Source organism: Nicotiana tomentosiformis, chromosome 11 (assembly GCF_000390325.3).
Source record: "Nicotiana tomentosiformis chromosome 11, ASM39032v3, whole genome shotgun sequence".
Taxonomy (NCBI): domain Eukaryota; kingdom Viridiplantae; phylum Streptophyta; class Magnoliopsida; order Solanales; family Solanaceae; genus Nicotiana; species Nicotiana tomentosiformis.
The window spans coordinates 14,869,013-14,890,518 of record NC_090822.1 but is presented as its reverse complement, the minus strand read 5'-3'; the positions used below and the strand labels follow the sequence as shown (position 1 = coordinate 14,890,518).

General features: G+C 39.2%; 1 protein-coding gene across 1 annotated transcript; it reads left to right on the top strand.

Annotated features, from left to right (window-relative positions):
* Window positions 1–19,558: 19,558 nt before the first annotated feature.
* Window positions 19,559–20,695, top strand: LOC138901071 (uncharacterized). The gene is made up of 3 exons (XM_070188798.1): window positions 19,559–19,773; window positions 19,891–20,181; window positions 20,353–20,695. The coding sequence occupies exons 1-3, from the start codon at window positions 19,559–19,561 to the stop codon at window positions 20,693–20,695; spliced, it is 849 nt and encodes a 282-aa protein (XP_070044899.1).
* The last annotated feature ends 811 nt before the right edge of the window (window positions 20,696–21,506 follow it).

Sequence of the window (21,506 nt, the reverse complement as noted above, 5' to 3'; positions counted from 1 at the left end):
GAACAACTGAATAGTCTCTCAATACCCCTACATCCTCAGTCTGGACGACACGTTGAGACAATGTTTGAGCATCCCTGGCTACCTCGTAGCCCATCCATAACATCACAAACCGTCGGCGCATAGCTGATATTGAGTGCGCAATATGATACACTAGTGGATGCAAAGGAACATAAGATATATGTTTCGAGCTGAATTAATATCGCACGATAAGGAATGAAAGAGGTGGAGTTTCCTAATAGTTTCCGTAGCCTCTCGAAGATAAGTACATACGTCTTTGTACCGATCTGCAAGACTCTACTAAACCTGCTTATGTCTCTTAGCACCTATGAACCTAGAGCTCTAATACCAACTTGTCATGATCCAAAATCCCTCCGAAGGAGTCGTGATGGCACCTAATCTCTAAAACTAGGTAGGCCTAACACATACCAAAATGATAACAGGTTCTACTAAACAGCTATTAAACATGAACCAATAGTCTCAACATGATACAATATCCCAAAAATGGTAGTGCAAGTCATAAGCCTTTCTAGGAGTAATTATACATAACGAATACATCTCTGTTTTGGACTAATAGGAAACAATGGAAATAAATACAACAGAAGGTAACTTAGGAGCCTGCGAGCGTCCGGCAAGTGTACTTTGAAGCCTCTAGCCTGTCATGACCCAAATTCCAACTAGTCGTGATGGCACCTAACCCAACCCGCTAGGTAAGCCAACTAACAACTATCCAATCCCCATAAAACAATTAAATAGAGAAGTTAACTGAATCTTATACATTTTCCAAGAACTGGTAGTCCAAATCATGAGCTTCTAAGAATAGAGTTTACAAAGCTGAAATGAAGTAAATACATCATTTGTTTGAAAAGTACATAAATAGGGTTGTATGAATCTAAGGCTACCATGAATAAGAGGCAGCTACAACCGGAACGCAGGTCCGTCTTCAAATCTAGCTCTCGTCGAACACAACAACATCTGCAGTCAACATCTGCAAGCAAGGTGCAGAAGTGTAGTATGAGTACAACCGACTCCATCAATAAGTAATAAACCTGACATTAGGTTGAAAGTAATGACGAGCTGGAACAAAGGTCAGGTCCAATACCAATAGCCAACAACGGTTCATAACAACATAAAGCAAGTAATTAAAGAAGTAACTCGGAATTCAAAATTCTCAGCTTTTTCATAATTCCCGAAAATAGTTCCACTTTTTAAGTATATCAGTGAAAACCCAAATCCTTTACCGAAATCATCGAAAATATGAGTAAGTTTGAAAACTGTATTTTTTTCCAAAAACCTTTCAACAGGTAAATGTTTCATTTCCAGATAGCATGTGGAAAGTACATCTCTATGCCTATATGTCAAGATACAGGTAAAATCATGAATGTCACCAAAATCGGGCAGTAGAGGGAAATGCATCTCTATGCATGTATCTCAAGTATGCATGTCAAATGCAATGCCTCTCAGTTATGAACTCATTACTCACACTCTTAGAGTACTCAATCTCACTGTCTCACATTTCTTTCTTACGGTGCTCAATACTCAGCACACTCAATCACTCAGCACTGTACAATACTCGTTACGACGTGCAACCCGATCCACATATATATATATATATATATATATATATAACCCACAATTCACAATTCTTCGTAGCACAACAGAGTAACTCACAAATTATTTCAGAACATGAATAAGCTCAACAACAACCGAATGGCACATCCCTCAACAATAGTAGTATAAAGCCAACCAATCCGGCTCGGTGTAGAATACACCTCCTAATTGGGCCTACCAATGGACCCCCAAATCAACTCTGGTCACCCACAAATAGATAAATAACCCTCCGAAAGTCCACAATGACTGAATCATAACACATACTATCATCTGGATAGCTTTGGCCACAACTTCATAGTCCACAACCATGAAACAATCTGCTCCTGAGAACTCTTAGTCTCCTAATCCATAGACACACGAATCACAATAGCTGATCCCAATTTCACTGCCCGAAGGTCTAACACATCTCTCATACACGATCATTCCACGAGGAATACTTCTATAATTCTTTCGTGCCACATAGCAAAATTTGAATATAAGCAATCGATCAACTAGGAGAGTGCCGCAGTACCAACGAAGTATCCATAAATCAAAACACAATGCCCCTTCTGAAATGTACACTCTCATCAAGCAATACCAAATAGTAATATCATTTACCTAGTCATCTGAAATTGTCTATGCTGCCTAAGAATTCAGGACCTTCCTTTCAAAACCGAATCGTGATCTTGCACATGCAAATATCAATCCTACACACCACACCACACCTATTATGCCATCATATAACAAAAATACGAAAATCTCAAAATTAACTATGAGTCACAAGTATTATACTTATTCAATTAACCAGGAACCTTCCATTTGATCTTATCCAGGAGAAAATCACAATACATAACATAAACATGTTCTACACACCAGTAGGAAATATACACCTCGAACCATGGTAGAAACCATTAAAAACTTTATGGAATCCATTTGCACATAACCAAACTATCAGAACCAAATCTCTCTAACTCAACCAGCGCAGGTCACCAAAACCCAAGAGCACTACCACGAAACACCTGTAGCGACTCGCCGCATCATAAGTACCCAAAGAACCGATTAAATCCATTACTGTGCTGATCCAACCTACTATCAAGCTGCCTTATTTCTGCAAGTTCCTTCCGAATTACCTTTAAGTTGATACTCCTCCTTGCCATAGTACCACGATCCGTAACCAAAACTCACCACCCAAGACCCTAGCATGAAACTACACCGCCCGAAGGATCATAAACCATTGTATAACCCCTTAAGCACCCCAAGGCACCACAACCGATGCGCCCACTCTGAAGAGACCTTATGTGAACCTAAAATTACTTTCCTTCACCTCCCTGATATTGAAGTGTATAATCCACAATGATATAGACATACCGCGAGTCTCGACACCATCCAATGAAAATCTCAATTTCTAGCCATATACAAATCCTGAAAGTTACCAATTGCTACATTTAAATCTTGCATCTATTAGAACCGTTCATGAGAGCCTTCCACTCTGCTCAAATCTTAATTAAACCGACCAGATGGACCGAATGACCTGTGTCCCGTTAGCACACCGATACCCAAGTAAGTAACCCCGTCTTAACGCAACCGAGCAAATTCCTACACCATGCGCAGTACATCCGTTACGAATAACAACTCAAATCGTTCCATGATTTCCATATACCCATGAAGTGTAATGCAACAAGTATCCAGAGATTTCCTTATTCGGTTCATCCTCTAAGTCAACCTCTGCAAGTCATATCTGATTCATAAGTATACCTCAAACTGAAACCAATACAACACCTAACCGTGCAATCAACTCGTCAATAGTAGACTCCCCCACTTGGCTCAAAGCCAAGGAATAAAGCATCTAACAACTTACAATAGCCACACCCCATACTGCCATAATACCGTAGTAAGATTCTACTAAATCCTTCATAAGATCATGTAACATAAACCATCTAATACCTCAAATCATATGAAAACCTCGCATTTACCCTAGTAACAGTCAAGCCAACTCCCATAAGCGATCCAAATTCAAATTGCAACACATATAATTCACTGGTAAAAGAGAACTCTCTACAAAACAACATAGGGATCACGCAACCTCAGGACCCCCGCAAGAGATAACCCACCTGCTTTGCCTCAAACTAATATCTCTCTATACCCTTCCGCAGTTACAACTACTATGTAATCACTTAATCTTCCTGATTTTGAACTCATCAACAAAACAGGAGAATCTAATCCGCTCCACAGTTAAACAACATGAAAGATCCTCCAATACACTCATAACTCGAGACTATACGTCTAATCAAGACGGAAATCAATTACCCTATAGTCCTTTCTACATCTCAAGAAAACTCTTCTCGTCACATTCGAACAATCTAAACACATCCCATAGTCACATCATACTCATCACATAGTCATCAAATCACAAATTCCACTAATAGGGACACTACCAGACATATAAGTCAAAAAGTACGAGCTCACACAAATGAAATCTCCGTGCTCAAGCTATAGTCGAAACCCAACCTCAAGTCCTCTAAACTGGCCCATCATGAGCATGCCAAAATCACATATCGTACCTCATCCATGGAAAAATCACAAGCCATCAATGCATAGCTGATACCGGGCACTCATGTGCGCATACGAATGCGTGGAAGGACTTCAAAGAGTTACGCTTCAAGTGAACCAATGCCGCATGATAAGGAAAGAAAGATGGGATGTATAGCCTAAATGTCCTTTAGCTTCTCGAAGATAGGTATGGATGTCATCATACCGATCCGCAAGACTCTACTAAACACTTGATCATGACTTATAGAACCTATGAACCTAGAGCTCTAATACAATCTATCACGATCCAAATTCCAACTAGTTGTGATGGTACCTAATCCAACCCGCTAGGTAAGATAACTAACAAATATCCAATCCCAATGAAATCAATAAAATAATTAAATAGAGAAGTTAACTGAATCTTATACATTTCTCAAGAATTGGTAGTCCAAATCATGAGCTTCTAAGAATAGAGTTTACAAAGCTGAAATGAAGTAAATACATCATTTGTTTGAAAAGTACATAAAAAGGGTTCTATGAATCTAAGGCTACCATGGAAAAGAGGCAGCTACAACCGGAACGCAGGTACGTCTTCAAATCCAACTCCCGTCGAACACAACATCATCAATAGTCAACATCTGCACGCAAGGTGCAGAAGTATAATATGAGTAAAACCGACCCCATGTACTCAATAAGTAACAAACCTAACCTTAGCTTGAAAGTAGTGACGAGCTGGAACAAAGGTCGGGTCCAACACCAATAGCCAACAATAGTTCATAACAACGTAAAGCAAGTAATTAAAGAAGTAACCCAGAATTCAAAATGCTCAGCTTTTTCATAATTCCCGAAAATAGTTCCTCTTTTCAAGTATATTAATGAAAACCCAAATCCTTTACCGAAATCGTCGAAAATATGAGTAAGTTTGAAAACTGTAATTTTTCCCAAAAACCGTTCAACAGGTAAATGTTTCATTTCCAGATAGCATGAGGAAAGTATATATCTATGCCTATATGTGAAGATAGAGGTAAAATCATGAATGTCACCAAAACCGGGCAGCAGAAGGAAATACATCTATATGCATGTATCTCAAGTGCGCATGTCAAATGCAATGCCTCTTAGTGATGAACTCATGTACTCACACCTCAAAGTACTCAATCTGACTGTCTCACATTTCTATCTTACCGTGCTCAATACTCAGCAAACTCAATCACTCAGCACTGTATAATACTCGCTGTGGTGTGCAACCCAATCCCCCCCCACCCACCCACACACACACACACACACACATATATATATATATATATATATATAGCCATAAGGCTCGTTGTAGCGTGCAACTTGATCCATATACATATAGCCATAAGTATCGTTGCGGCATGCAACCCGATCCATATACATATATATAATCAACTGAGCTCACTAGGGGTGCGTACAGACTCCGAAGGGGCTCATTCAGCCCAAACGCTATATCGCTGCGGTATGTAGCCCGATCCCATAAAATGTAATCAAACATGCTGCGGCGTGCAGCCCGATCACATAATATCACTCTCACTTAGGCCCTAGGCCTCACTCAGTCATCAAACTCTCCAGTCTCTCGGGCTCACAATGCCATGAAACTAGCCCAAAAGAATGATATAATGTATCAATAAATGACAACAGATACTGAGATATGATATGCATATGAATGCGTATGACTGAGTATGTAACGCAATGAAAGAAGATAGCCCAACAACAAAAATGACCTCAGTGGGTCCCAACAAGATAAGCATCCAGCCTAGGCATGGTTTCTAACATGCATCACAGCTCAATAGCTCAAGTATGTATGGATTTCATGGTTATAAGTATGATCAGGTAACTACACAGTACCACAGAAATAACTGAGTCATAACCTATACGGTGCACGCCCACATGCCCATCACCTAGCATATGCGTCACCTCAACACTAATCACATAACACGTAATTTGAGGTTTCGTACCCTCAACACTAAGTTTAGAAATGTTACTTATCTTGAACAAGAAAATTCCAATATCGAGCAAGCCAAACGATGCTCCAAGAATTCCATCCTGCGCGTACCGACATCCGAACGGCTCGAAACTAGCCAAAAACAACTCAAATACATCAAATGAAGCCTAAAGAAACAATTTCAAATGATAAAGATCGAACCCTTAATCAAAACCCAAAATCGGCCAAAAGTCACACCCAGAACCACACCTCAGAACCTAACAAAACTTACAAAATTTGACAACCCATTCAATTACGAGTCCAACCATACTAGTTTCACTCAAATCCGACTCCGAATCGATGTTCAAAATTCAAAAATTCATATTATGAAACTTTAGGCTAAAACCCCCAATTTCCTCTTTAAAATTCATCAACCAAAAGCCAAAATCGAAGATAGATTCATGAAATATAATCAAAATCGAGTAGAGAACATTTACCCCATTTCATATGGTGAAAATTGCTTCACGAATCGCCTCAGTCCGAGCTCCATAGCTCCAAAAATGTAAAAATGGTCGAAACCTTCGAAATAGAGTACTTTATAATCTGCCTAGGCATTTCTCTTATGGGAAAGCGGAAAACCCATCGCGTTCACGATGAAAAAAATAACCTACCACCAAAACACTCTACGCGTTTGCGGCATAGCCCTCGCGAACGTGATTCACAATAGCTCCACCTTACGCGATTGCGTAAGCTACTTTGCGAACGCGAAGGCATACTCCCTAGTCCCAACTTCTCATCTCTGCCCTACATGAACGCAATCATAAGGGCGCGAACGCGATGCCCAGACCTCACAAAGGCTCGCGAACGCGATGCCACTGGCGCAACGAAATGAAGGTAAAAGGCCAACTCCTCTGATATACTACGCGATCGCGTGCCAATCTTCGCGATCGCGAAGAAGGCTACCAGCAGTGAAAACATGAAGAAAAAAGATCTGAAATCAATCCGAAACACGCCCGAGCCCCTCAGGACCCCATCCAAGTATACCAACAAGTCCCCTAACATAACTCGGACTTACTCGAGGCCTCAAATCACATATAACAACATGCAAAGATGAATATCACCCCAAATCAAAAACTATGAACTTTGAACTTTTCAATTCCATATCTCGTACCGAAACATAGCAAATCAACCCGGAATGAACCCAAATTTCGCACACAAGTGCCAAATGACATAACAAAGCTATTTTGATTCCCGGAACCAAAATCCGAATCTGATATCAAAAAGTTCACTCTCGGTCAAACTTTCCAAAAATCCAACTTTAGTCATTTCAAGCCAAATTCAACTACGGACCTCCAAATCAAAATCTGGACACGATCCTAAGTCCAAAGTCACCCAACGGTGTTAATGCAACCATCAAAACTCCAATCCGAGGTCAAATACTAAAAATCCAAACTTGGTCAACTCTTCAAATTTAAAGCTTCTTAATTGAGAATCATTATTCCAAATCAATTATGAATAACCTGAAAACCAAAACGACGATTCAAATAAGTCATAATACATAAAGCGATGCTACTCAAGACTTCAAATTGCTGAACGGGATGGAAATGCTCAAAACGACCGGTCGGGTCGTTACACAGACGAACAAGCACAAGTCTCAAAATTAGCTCGATTCGAAGTACTTGGTTCTGCACAAAAAATGTACAGAAGCATAGCGTGAGTATACCACAGTAGTACCCAGTAAGTATCGAGTCAAACCACCATAGAATAGTGACGAGGCCAGGCCAAGACACCTACCGAATATGTAAACCTGTGTAGGTTATGATATAAAGCTAACAAGGAAGGAATATAAATGTAATGCCAATAGCAGAACACATTCAACTCACAAACAGAAGTAAAGATAAGGGGGACACGAATGGCAACGAGAAATAACCAAATAATTAAGAAGCCACATAGTCGGGGTACAAATGTAGTGTAAATGTGCCCACATAGGGAAAGCGATGTCAACTCAACCAATCAAATCATTTCCAATACACAATTTCAATAATCTCACTTCTAGTATTCTCAAATCATAAGTCACAACTTCCAATCCCTTAACACACATGGCACCTTGTGCCCATATTCTCGATCTCACTTTGTACGACAAATTTCACGTGCTACTCGGTACATAATATCCGTGACCAATGCTATTTAGGTTATTCCATAGATTTTATTTATATATATGTATCGTAAGGTAAAGTTACAGTTTTTGAACCAAGTAGGAAATCAATGAGAAAAATAGGTTTTATTTAGAAATCATTCGGGTGAAGAAAATAATATTTTTAAATAAAATACAACATCGGATAAGCTACTGAACTTAATATAGGATTTATTAAATTAAAACATAATAAAAATTCCTTTTTAAGTAAAGTAAAAATATCAGACAGGTTAAGGAGATTAAGTTGAGAAATCAATTAAGATAAAACATGACAACTATTAGAAATGGTAAAATACTGAATAGAACGGTGAGTTTTAACCTAAAAGTCATATAAGGTAAGCATGTTATTAATTCCTTTATTTAAAATCGCTATATTACTAACAACTCAGCAGGATATGAGGTAATGACTCAGCATAGTAAATTCATCTTAAAATCAATTCACCGAAATAATAGTATTTAGGAAGAGAATTTATGAAACAACGGCAAGGAAATAAATCAATGGAAGCAACTAAAATCCACGGAAACCAGATAAAAACCGGAGATACCAATTGTTTGAGTCTTGTACGAAACAACCGAAGCCAACAATATAAAAAGGAATACAAAATACATAAAGTGTTACGGCGCGCAACCCGATCCTACCGTACAAAACTATCCACCCTTATTCCACCATGTGAATATCAATATTAATAAATAAATATATGTTGCGGCGCGCAACCCGATCCCACCATATAATCAGAGTCAATATCATAATTCACCCTTATTTCACCATATTGATTCATCCTTATTTTACCTGTTGCGGCGTGCAACCCGATCCCACCGTATCAATATCATAATAATAAACAAACTATGTTGCGGCGTGCAACCCGATCCCACCGTACAATACTATTCACCCTTATTTCATCTGTTGCGACGTGCAACCCGATCCCCCGTACAATAATTTAAATCAGTAGCAACAATTCAATAACTCAATTTACAAAAATCTCTACAATCAAGGGTATGAATATAGGGCAACAAAGGAATCACGTAACAATCAAAGGAATACAACAAACTCTACAAAACAATGACAGGACAGGTAAGGCACACGATAACCAGGTATGCAATCACAACAATTAGGATATGTAGCAAATAAGCACAGAGTCATAGAAGAAATTTAACAATTAAGAAGTAACAAGACAATAAGGAAGGCAATAACTTCAACTAAGGCATAAAAGGGCCAAATAACGAGTAAGAGGTACAATAAGTGCTAACAACGTCAAATAGAGCATGTAAGAGTAGACTAACAACGAGATATCACATGTTATGACAATTCAATTAAAGGCATGGGAAAAGACTAGACACTCTGAACTGGTCAACTACCACATATAGACCGTGTACCCTCTCATCACCTTGCGTACATGACTTTCACATAACAAGATAGTACAATTAACTCAATTCCTAAGGGGTAGTTCCCTCCCCCCACAAAGTTAGGCAAGACACTTACCTCGAAGGAGCTAGACCGATACTCTAAAATGACCCGCTCGAGTGAAATAACCTCCGGACGGCTCAAATCTAGCCAAAATAACTTCAAAGCATGAATTAAACTCATAAAAAACTATTCCGGATAATAAAGTTTCAATCTTTATCAAAAACTAAAAATCAACCCCAAAGTTGACCCCCGGGCTCGCACCTTGAAACTCGACAAAATTTAAAAAATCTGAACACCCATTCCGATACGAGTTCAATCATACTAAAATTATCAAATTCCGATACCAATTCGTCCCTCAAATCATCATTTTACATTTTGAAAGAATTTACAAATCTCCCCGAAATTCCAAACATAATTCACTAATTAAACAATAAAAATAGCAATGGATTCATGAAATATGATAAGATTCGGGTATAGAACACTTACCCAAATGTATTTCTTGAAAACCCCACGAAACATCTTCCAAAGACGAGATCTACAACTCCCAAAATGATAAAAATGGCTAACCCTTGAAATGAAGTTCTTATATTATGCCTAGTGATTTACTTATCGCGATTGCGGAACATCACTCGTGATCGCGGAGACAAAAATAATGAAATCTAACCAAACCTCCTTCGCGAACGCGACACACTGTTTCCAGCTCTCTACGCGAACACAGTTGTATTCACGCGATCACTAACAACAAGGGCCTAAGGCCATCCAGTTTCCCTTATACGCGATCGTGTAAATAAGAACGCGAACGAGAAATCATAAATCCTTCAATCTTCACAAATGTGGTTGCCTCTTCGCGACTGTGAAGAATAAAGTATATGAGGCCACCATAACACTATGCGAACACAGAAGTAAGGGTGCGAACGCAATGAAGAATACCAGGTGACATAATCCAGCAGTCCAAAAATACAGAGAAATAGCTCGTTGCCCATCCGAAACACACCCGAGGCCCCCGGGACCCCGTCGAAACATACCAGAAAAATCCATAACATAACGCGGACCTGCTTGAGGACTCAAATCGTATCAAACAATATCAAAACTACGAATCGCACATCAAATCGAACTTAGAAACTCTCAACTTCTACAATTCGCGCCGAATTATAGCAAATCTACCCGGAATAACGTCAAATTTTGCATGCAAGTTACAAATGACACAACAGAGCTATATCAACTCCCAGAATCGAATTCCGAACTCGATATCACCAAAGTCAACTCTCGGTCAAGCCTCTCAACCTTCCAAACCTCCAAATTTCTAATTTTTGCCAAAATGTGCCGACACTTTCTAGAAATATCCAAATGCGAATCCGGGCATACGCCCAAGTCCAAAATCACCATCCGGACCTAACAAAACCATAAAAACTTTGATCCGGGGTCAAATACTTAAAAGTGAAGCTTGGCCAACTCTTTCAACTTAAAGCTTCTTAGTTGAGAATGATTCTTCTAAATCGATTCCGAATAACCTGAAAACCAAAAACGGCGATTCACACATGTCATAATACATCATACAATGAAGCTCGAGACTTCAAATAGCTGAGAGGAATGCAAATTCTCAAAACGACTAGCTGGGTTGTTACATCCTCCCCCACTTAAACATACGTCCATCCTCGAACGTGCCAAGTGTCATTCCAAAGCCATCAAATCGTCGTGTAACATCACCATGCACATACCCGGGGGTGAACCCACGTCACCTAAACAATGATGTCCTAACCACACGACATAATTGAAGATTATTATGTTGACTTTAGCCTATAAACCTTGGAACTCAATCCCAACATCTGAATTTCCTTATAAGACTCGAATCTCGCATCCACACACTGTATAAGTCCGAACATGCTATATCAAGACATAACCATAACCCATGACGTAATCACATGATATACCACACAACTCGCATACTCAAAGACAGTATGCCACAACCCAGAAAGACCACATCCCACGCGCAATGAACCATTCGGCGCTTCAATAACTATCTCACTCGAATTCCGCCACAAAGCCCATCTAGAACCGCATCGGGTGTGCATATAACCAACAAATCATAACCCCTCGCAGCATAGAAGAGTAACACATAAAACATCTCAGAATACAAATAAGCTCAACTATAACTGAATGACACACCCCTCAATAGTGACAGTTCTAAGTCAACAAATCTGACCAAGTGTAGAATACACTTCCTCACGGGGCCTACCAGTGGGCCACCAAATCAACCCTGGCCATCCACAAATAGATAAATAACCATCCAAAGGTCCATAATGACCTAACCATAACCATGAGACAATCTACTTTTGAGAACTCCTAGTCTCCAAATCCATAGAACACCTGAATCATGATAGCCGATCCCCAACTCCACCACTCTAATAACTAATACATCCCTCATACATAATCATCCTCACGAGAAATGCTGCTATAAGCCTTCCATGCCATATAGCAAACAATCTGAATATCCCAGTCAAACAACCAAGCGAGTACCGCAATACCAATGCAACATCCGTAAGTCCTAATACAGTGCGCCTTCAGAATTGCGCACCCTTATCAGTCATTAACAAGTAGTAATAACATTCACCTAATCATTTGAAACCATCCATTTTGTCTAAGAATTCATGACCTTTCCTTCAAAACTGAACCGCCACCTCATACATGTAAATCTCAACCCCACGGAATGCACCGCATCTATTAGGTCATCATATGAAAACACGAGAATCTCATTATCAACTCTGAGTCACAAGTAAACTACATGCATGATCAGTAAGAAATCTTCCGTTTGATCCCATCCAGGAGAAAATCACAATATGCGACATGCTCCTCACCAAGGTAGGAAGTATCCATCTCAAACCGCGGTAGAAAACCATCGAGGACTCTTCGAAACCCATTGGTACCTTGTGGTATTTTGTTGGGTTGTGGATATGTTATTAGGAGTTATTTTGGTGTTACTATGGCAGGTGGATAGGCCCACTTACAGGGGAGACTCTGCCAAAATTTCTGAAACATTTGGGAGTTAGTAATAACTTTGGGGATAGAGACGTGCAAAAGAAGAGATAAATTATGTTATGTGTTTGAAAGCGAATGATCCTAAGCAGGGAATAATGTAACACCCTAGAAAAGTTTTGAACTACTTCAACACTATCAAGAAAGTTTATGTGTGCGTAGGCACGAGTTGCTATAGCCAGTTGAGACTAATACCGTGTGTGGGATCAACCATGAGTATATGGGTAAAAGAAAAATCATCAATGTGGTAACTTCAAAATAATTCTTAGCACGTTCGAGGACGAACGTTTGTTGAAGAGGTGGATAATGCAACGACCCGACTTGTCGTTTTAAGAATTTACGCCCGATCAGTAACTTAAGGTCTCGAGCAGCTTCACAATATGTATTATGACCCGCGGATGTGGTCGAGTTTGATTTTTGGAAGATTTGGAATTTAATTAAAAGAACAATTCCTATTTAGAAGCTTAAATGGAAAGAGTTGACTGGAGAGTTGACTTTTGAGCAAATGACCCCGGAATGGAATTTCGATGATGGCAATAGCTCCGTATGATGATTTTGGACTTAGGCGTATGTTCAGATTTGATAACGAGGTCGGATTTCGATTCCGGAAATGGAAATATCTCGATTAAGTCAATTATGACTTGTGTGCAAAATTTGAAGTCATTCCGATTTGATTTGATACGTTTCGGCGCAAAATATAGAAGTTGGAATATTTAAAAAACTTATAATTTGATTCGATGCGCGATTCATAATTTCAGCATTGTTTGACGTGGTTTCAAGCCTCGAATAAGCTCGTATTATATTTTGGGACATGTTGGTATAATTGGGTGAGGTCCCGGGGGCCTCGGGCGAGTTTCGGATGGTTAAACGGACCAAATTTTGCTTGAAGGAATTCTGGAATTTTTCCAGTTCAGGTACCATCGCACCTGTGATGTAAATGGTCGTAGGTGCGCGACCGCAAAAGCGACAAAATGGTCGCAGATGCGGCCTGGAGTGCGAAGGGTAAAGGTCGCAGGTGCGAAACATTTTCCGCACCTGCGTGAGCGCAGAAGCGGAAGCTCTTCCGCAAGTGCGAGGGCAGTGGTCATTGGGCATCGCCGAAGCGAGAATTTTCTCGCAAAAGCAAGCTCGCAGGTGCGACTAAAATGCCCGCTGTGCAAAACTGGGCTGAAACATAAGGATTAATCTTGGTCATTTTTGGCATTTCTTTTTGGAATTTTTGGATCTCGGATTTGTGCGATTCTGGAGGGATTCTTCACAAGCTTGGTTGGGATGAGTGTTCTATATCCTAAAGTGTTTATATTTTATGAATCCATGATTATATTGATCATTTAATTCAGATTTAAATGGAAGAAATCAAGATTTTTGTAAACTATTCCAAAAATGAAAATTTAAGATTTAGAAGTCAAGTTGTTATTGGAAGTCGATAAAATTGGTATGGTTGAACTCGTATCGGAATGGGTGTCGGATTTCATGAAAAATTTATCGGGTTCCGAAGGGCGGGCCTCTCGTTGACTTTTGTTAACTTTTTGGAATAAAATTTTAAGTCGACATATTATTATCCGAAATTATTTTCGGTGAATTTTAATGAAGTTATGCAATTAATTTGGATAGATTTGAGCTATCCGGAGGTCAATTCCAGCAAGAAGGCGATTTTGGAATACCTTCATAACTTCAAAAAGGTAAGTGTCTTGCTTAACCTTGAGTGAGGAAATTTCCCCTTAGGCATTGAGTCTTATGTGCAAATTGTGTAATTGAAAACGATGCTCGCAAGGTGACGAGTACGTACTTGGTTTATATTTGAAAATTTCATTGATTAAAAATCCTTAGATGCCCTTATGTATTAAATTGGAAATTATTAGCACCTATTAAATCCTCTATTTGTCATGCCTAGATCCTTGTTTGTTGAAATTGGTTTTACATGATGATTTTGTGTGATTGCCACCTTGACTTTTATGTGAAATATTATTCTGTTGAGTTGTTCATATCCGGATAATTTGTTCAGATTTTCGTGCACATTATGGTCGAGCCATGTACTCCTTATTGTGAAAAATAGGCATTGTTGATTTTTGTGGCAAGTTGTAATAATTGGGCACTTGATGTGCAATTTGTGATAAATTGTAATAATTGAGCAGTTGATGTGCAATATGTGATAAGTTGTAATAATTGAGCATTTGATGTGCAATCTGTGATATGTTGTAATATCTGAGCACTTGGGGTACAGTTTATGAGATGTGATTTTGGCACGTTATATTGTGGGAGTTATGTTTGGGTGTTTGCACGAGGTTTCTGCCGTGCTATTATTACTATTAATTTATGCACATGTGGCGTGACAAGGTGGGCTATATATATATATATATATATATATATATATATATGGGCGGGGGGTGGGGGTTGCTCATGTGGCGAGACAAGGTGAGAACATTATTATGCACGTGTGGCGAGATAAGGCGGAAATTTAATTTACTATTACACACGTGGCGAGACAAGGTGGGCAATGTCAGGGATTGAATTGTGATGACTTGTGATGGCCTGGGGGCATTGTTGTTGTTGCATATTTACTATTGGGAATACAAGACGGTATCTCGGGAGTACCTTTGTTGACATTCTCTGTGGTTGCACTTGTCTTCGGTTATTTTTGTATTTTCGTGATAGGTAAATTGTTGTGCTCTTCTGTGATGTAATATTTGATTCTATTATGTGTTTGTATTGCTTGTTGTAATGTGTTGGCTTTGGATCTTATACGAGACTTTGATGATTTGTGGTTCTAGTCTTTATTAGTTTTCAAGGTTAAGTTGTTTTGAATAAAAGGAATTGTTGTGTGCTTTAGTTCTTATAAGTTTTACATCCAAATCAGCAACTATCAGGTGCTTCATTTTAATTGAAATGTTATTTTCTTCACCCAAATGATTTCTAAAATAAATTCATTTATTTGTTGATTTTCTTACTTGTTTTTAAAATTTTAAACTTACTTTATCGGAAATACATTGATCGTGTGGATCTTATATGCATTGATAATGATATTTGGCACGTGAATTGTCTGTGTAGTTGTGATATGAAATGAGGGCACGAGGTGCCGGAAAAATATGATGATTTAATTATAGGCACGAAGTGCCGTAGAAATATAAAAGTGAGATGAGACCCGTGTTTATGAAAAATATAAAAATGGACTGAGACCAGTAGTTGTATGATTATGAAATGAAGTGTCACATGGTGATTTTTTAATTGAAAGAATTATATTCAAAATATTTATTTAGAAGGATTTTTATTCAAAAATATTTATTTAAAAAAATTACATTCGAAAGGTATTTATTTGAATAAATTATATTTGACAGAGATTTATTTAAAGGAAGAATATTTGAAAGATATATATTTGAAGGAATTATATTTGAAAGAGATTTTATTCGGAAGAATTATATGTGAAAGATATTTATTTGAAATACTTGATTTAATTGGGTGTACTTATATTCACAAATTGTTGAGCGTTATTAATGATGTTCTTGTTGCCCTTTTTGTTATTTGTTTTCTATTTTTTTGTATATCTTATTGCACAGGCTATTAGACTAGTGAGTGTCTTGATGGTACCTCGTCTCTACTCCATTGAGGTTAGTCTTGATACTTACTGGGCACCGCTGTGGTGTGCTCATTCTACACTTCTGTACATTTTTATGCAGATCCAGGTATTGGAGATATCGGACTCGGACAGAATTAGAGTGGTATCGTAAGGATTCAAGGTAGAGCTGCTTGGTCGTCGCAGTCCCTTGGAGTCTTTCCATTTCATTGTACTGTTAATTTTTAATCAAACAGTATTGTATATTCGGTTCTGATGAATATTTTATGTATTCAGTTAGAGTTCGTGACTCAGTACTACCAGTGTTGGGAGGTTGTATGTTCATATTTGTTCCGCTATTATTTTTCATTACTTATTTAAAATAAATAAGAATGGCTTCAAAATGTAATTGAAATCGACTTACCTGTAGGTAGAAGGGACCCCCCCGAAAAATTCTCTCTAGAATTTTGCTCTCAAAATTTCGTCGTCACTGTAGCGGTGAATAGTGCACGAACAACCGCTTCAGTGCAAAATAGTGCGGTGAATAGTGCCAAACAGTTGCGCGAACAGTGATTTCGCTTCTGTTTCACTGCTACAGTGTATTGAACAGTAGCATCGCTTCACTGTTCATCGCGGAAAGCTGTGAGTTTGAGCTTCAATGGCCGCGATGGCCGGCGACCAGCCATCTTTTCTGGCTGGTCTGCCATCCTCCAACATCGCCCAACCACAAAAAACACCAACTATCAATCCACAAACTCTAGATTACTCAAAGATTTTGACACCCAACTCAACCAATCCTCCTGCGATGACTGCTGTCAAAGCTTCGGTGCAGCCCATCGCCCAATCATCTACGACAACAAACAACAATCTCCAATCCATGTATTACTCAAAACTCTTAAAACCTACTGCCATTAATGCCCCTACGCAAACCTTCGCTACGCTACCATTGAAACCAGTTGAGTTCCTTCACGGAGAACTAGTTGTGAAGTGGAAGAAACAAGAAGTGAAGCAATCTATCGTACAACAAGAACTTCTACTTGCAGTTCTTGGGAAATTTTTGTATGGGAAGCCTGTTATTAGTGAATTACGTAAAGTGATTCCAATTCAATATGAGATTAAAGGCCATTGCTCAGTTGGTTTAATTAAAGATAATCATGTGTTGATTAGGCTGTCTTTATTGGAGGACTATGTTCATTTTCTTTCAAAGCTAGCTTTTTTATTTAAAAGCTCAGTCAGACATGTGGCAGATGCGTTGTACAAAATGGAATCCATGGTGGACACCAGATGAAGAGACTCTCATTGCCATTGCTTGGATTAGGTTTCTAGAACTGCCTCCTAATTTCTTTGGGAAGGAATGTGTATTTTCCTTAGCTCGTGCAGTTGGTAATCCATTACATGTAGACCTAGCCACTCAAAATGGGAATAGACCTACTTGTGCTAAGGTGAAGGTGGAAGTTAACTTGTTAAGTAAGTTCCCTCATCGTATTAAGATTGTGGAAGAAGCTGATGAATCTGGACCAGAAGAGTTCAAGTGGATCAGGATTAAGTATGATTATATGCCAAAATATTGCAAACCTTGCAAAAAATAGGGGCATAGTGAGGTAGAATGATGGGTAATTCATCCTGAATTACACAAGAGATTTGAAGAAGGTGTTGAGGAACAAAGCAAGGAGAAGGCAGTTGTGGTGAGTTCTGATGCAATTGGGACTGCTGCAAATTCAACAAAGGTCCTAACTAGTGGAAAGGTGGTTGGTAAGCCTACTAATAATCATGCCAAGCAGGAATGGATGCAAGCAAGTAAGAACAAATACCAAAGAGATAATAGGGGTCACATTGTTGATAACAAACAAGGAAAGGAAGCTGACAAGGGAAAAGGGAAGGCCAAAGTTGAGGAAGTTGCAACCAAGAACAAGTTTAATGCATTAGAGGTTAAGGAAGTTCATCAGCCTACTCTACAAATTACTGAAGGCAAAGGTGAGGATCATAGAAATGGTAAGAACAAGGAACATGGGGAAAACCAAGCTAAGAAAGGCCAGGAGAATGAAAAGAAAGTCAATACTCAAGAGGAACATAAGCGTGTGAAGAAGGAAGCAGCCGAGAAGGTGGTGGAAAATGAGCATAATGGTAACCCTATTCCTTATGGTATTCAGTCTTCAGCTCCTAAAGATGATCCTAGTGTTCCTAGTGATCAACGTACTGATGAAAGGACTAATAAGGAATCCCCAATCGACTGGGTTCATAGAAGGTTTGGGACTAGTAATAAGGAGCTAAAACAACTCAATGTGACAAACCAATCTTTTCATGAGATTCCATCTCAAACATTTAATGATTCTGGGCAGATTGAGGATCTTGATGAGGTAAACTCTACAAAGGTCTTATAGAGTGATGCAGTTGAGGTTAAGGATGATCAGCTGGGCACAACAAAGACAACAGAAGTCAAGGTGAAGAAGGTCAACAAGCCAAGCTCACCTGGCGATAGGCAGGCGACGCCAGGCCTAAAGCTAGGCTTACCGGCCTAAAGCCATGCTCCCCAGGCGTTAGACTGGCGACGCCAGGCCTAAAGCGAGGCTCACCGGGCGTTAGGCTGGTGACACCAGGCCTAAAGCCAGGTTCACCTGATGAGGCAGCTATAGTAAACCCCAACCTTAGTGCAACTGGAGAGATATTGGCCTATGTAGAAGGTGATCCGGTGTATGCATTGGAGAACAAGCTTGATGGAGATATTAATGTGAATATTAGGGATGATATAGTGAGTTCAGACCAAATTTCAGGCAATGGTAAGGATGGTGATCTCACTGGAACAGTGCATTTAGAGCAGACTACTACAGTAACTCCTGGGCTAGGCAGTGTCTATGAGCTACAATTCAAGGAGTATGAACGGGGTTATGAGCGGAAAATTGTTCCAAGAGCATCTGGGGAAATATAGTAAGTGCCTTTAGAATCTAGCACTAACCAAATTATACAGCTACATCTTAATGTTCCACTTAAGACTCCTCTACAACATTTAGATGATTTATTCACACACAATATGACACCAATTGATGAAGACTTATTGAGACAAAATCCAATGGAGGATGAAGGATATGATGAATCAACTGCACAAAACTTCAAACAAGTGGCTAGGGAAGGGGATTTATCACCCACATCTAGTGCTAAATGAGGTAAGAAAACTAAGAAGAATCAGAGTAAAGATCCACCATAACCTTCAAGAATAATGTCCAGGAGGGTAGCTTCTCTATCTAAATGATGATGATCAAAACATTAATATGGAATATAAGGTCTGTGAATACACAATAGGCCTTTCCTAGGGTGATTAACATGAATAGGGAGAATAAGTTTTGTGTAGTTGCATTGATGGAGCCTTTTCAAAACAAGGGACTCATTGATAGATATAGAAGGAGGTTGAATATGGAGACTGCTTATGCAAATATTAATGGGCAAATATGGTTGTTCTTCGATGCAGTGGTGGAATGGGAATTAGTGGAGGATACTGAGCAACAGGTGACTGTGATAGTGTTTCACCATGACCTAGGGTAGCACGTGATTGTGACATTTGTTTATGCAAAATGTTCAGCAATTGAGAGGTTGAAATTGTGGTATCACTTGTATTACTTGGCAAGTGATATGGAATTACCATGGTTGGTAGGCAGGGATTTCAATGTGGTATTGCATGAAGATGAAAAAATAGGGGGACTTCCAGTACACCCTCCTGAATATGAGGATTTTGCATTTTGTGTAAACTCTTGTGGTTTGTTTGAGCAAGGGTACAAAGGAAGTCCATTTACATGTTGGAGTGGGAGATCCAATGCTGAGTGTATATTCAAGAGATTGGATAGGAGTTTTGTGAATTTTCCATTTCAGAACATGTTGCCAACAATTGAAGTCGAGCATCTAATCAGAACTGGATCAGATCATGCACCATTGCTAATGACACGTGGGGTGTAGACAACCAATTTTGTCAAGCCTTTCAGATTCTTGAACTTTTGGACAAAGCATGCTATATTTATGGATGTGGTGAGACGGAATTGGGAAGATGATTTCGTAGGGGATCCGTTTTTTATGTTCAAGCAGAATATCAGGAGGGTGAAGGCAACACTCTAAAAATGGAGTAGGGAAACATTTGCTGATATCTTCAAGCAATTGCCTATTTTGGAGGACATTGTTAGGGTGAAGGAGATGTTGTTTGAAGAAGAGCCTGCAACTGAGAATAGGATTGTGCTTCAAGAGGCTCAATGTGAATTGAAGAAATACTTGAGCATTGAGGAGCAGTATTGGAAGCAAAAAGCTGGGATGACTTGGTTTGCTGAAGGAGATAGGAATACAAGTTTCTTTCACAATCATGTCAATGGAAAAAGAAAGAAATTGCAACTAAAGAGGATCAAAAGTGGCAGTGGGGTATGGATTGAAGACCAGGAGCAATTGGCTACAGCTGCAGTGGACTTCTGTCAAAAATAGTTCACAAATGAAGGTGATGCTTCTGAATTTTCCTTGCTCAATAATGTACCTTTAATGGTCACTATGGATCAGAATTTGGAACATAGCAGATTGCCAACAATTGAAGAAGTAAGGGCAGCAGTTTTTGAGCTTAGTGGGGTGAGTGCTACTGGTCCTGATGGATTCACTAGCCTGTTTTATCAAACATGCTGGGATGTTATTGGTGCTGATATACACAACATGGTGCTACAATTCTATGGAGGAGCTGCAATGCCTAAATCCATCACTCACACCAATCTAGTGTTGCTGCCCAAGAAACCTAGAGTTGAGACCTTCTCTGACTTAAGATCTATTAGTTTGAGCAACTTCATTAACAAGGTCTTGTCTAGGGTGTTACATGATAGATTGGAGATTTTTTTGCCATCTCTAATATCTCCTAATCAATCCATATTTGTAAAGGGTAGGAGTACATTTGAGAAGATATTATTGACTCAAGAAACTGTCACTGACATAAGGTTATGGGGAAAACCAATAAAGTGGTGATCAAGCTTGATATGGCTAAGGCCTATGATAGAGTTTCATGGAAGTACTTATTGCATGTGCTAAGGAAGATGGGATTTTATGAACACTTCATCAACATGGTGTGAAACTTGATGTCAAATAACTGGTATTCATTATTGGTGAATGGGCAGTCCACAGGGTTCTTTAAGTCGACAAGGGGTGTGAAACAAGGGGATCCCCTATCTCCAGCATTGTTCATTCTGTCATTTGAGGTACTTTCCAGGTCTTCGAATAAGCTCTTTGAAGATAAGTCATATGTGGGATTGGAATG

Bases quoted from the DNA above. Each gene is read 5' to 3' on its own strand.
- LOC138901071 (XM_070188798.1), top strand. From the start codon at position 19,559: ATGAATAGGGAGAATAAGTTTTGTGTAGTTGCATTGATGGAGCCTTTT. The intron at 19,774-19,890 runs GTAGCACGTGAT...GTTGGTAGGCAG, and splicing joins GTGTTTCACCATGACCTAGG to GGATTTCAATGTGGTATTGC. The intron at 20,182-20,352 runs GTAGACAACCAA...AAAATGGAGTAG, and splicing joins TTGCTAATGACACGTGGGGT to GGAAACATTTGCTGATATCT.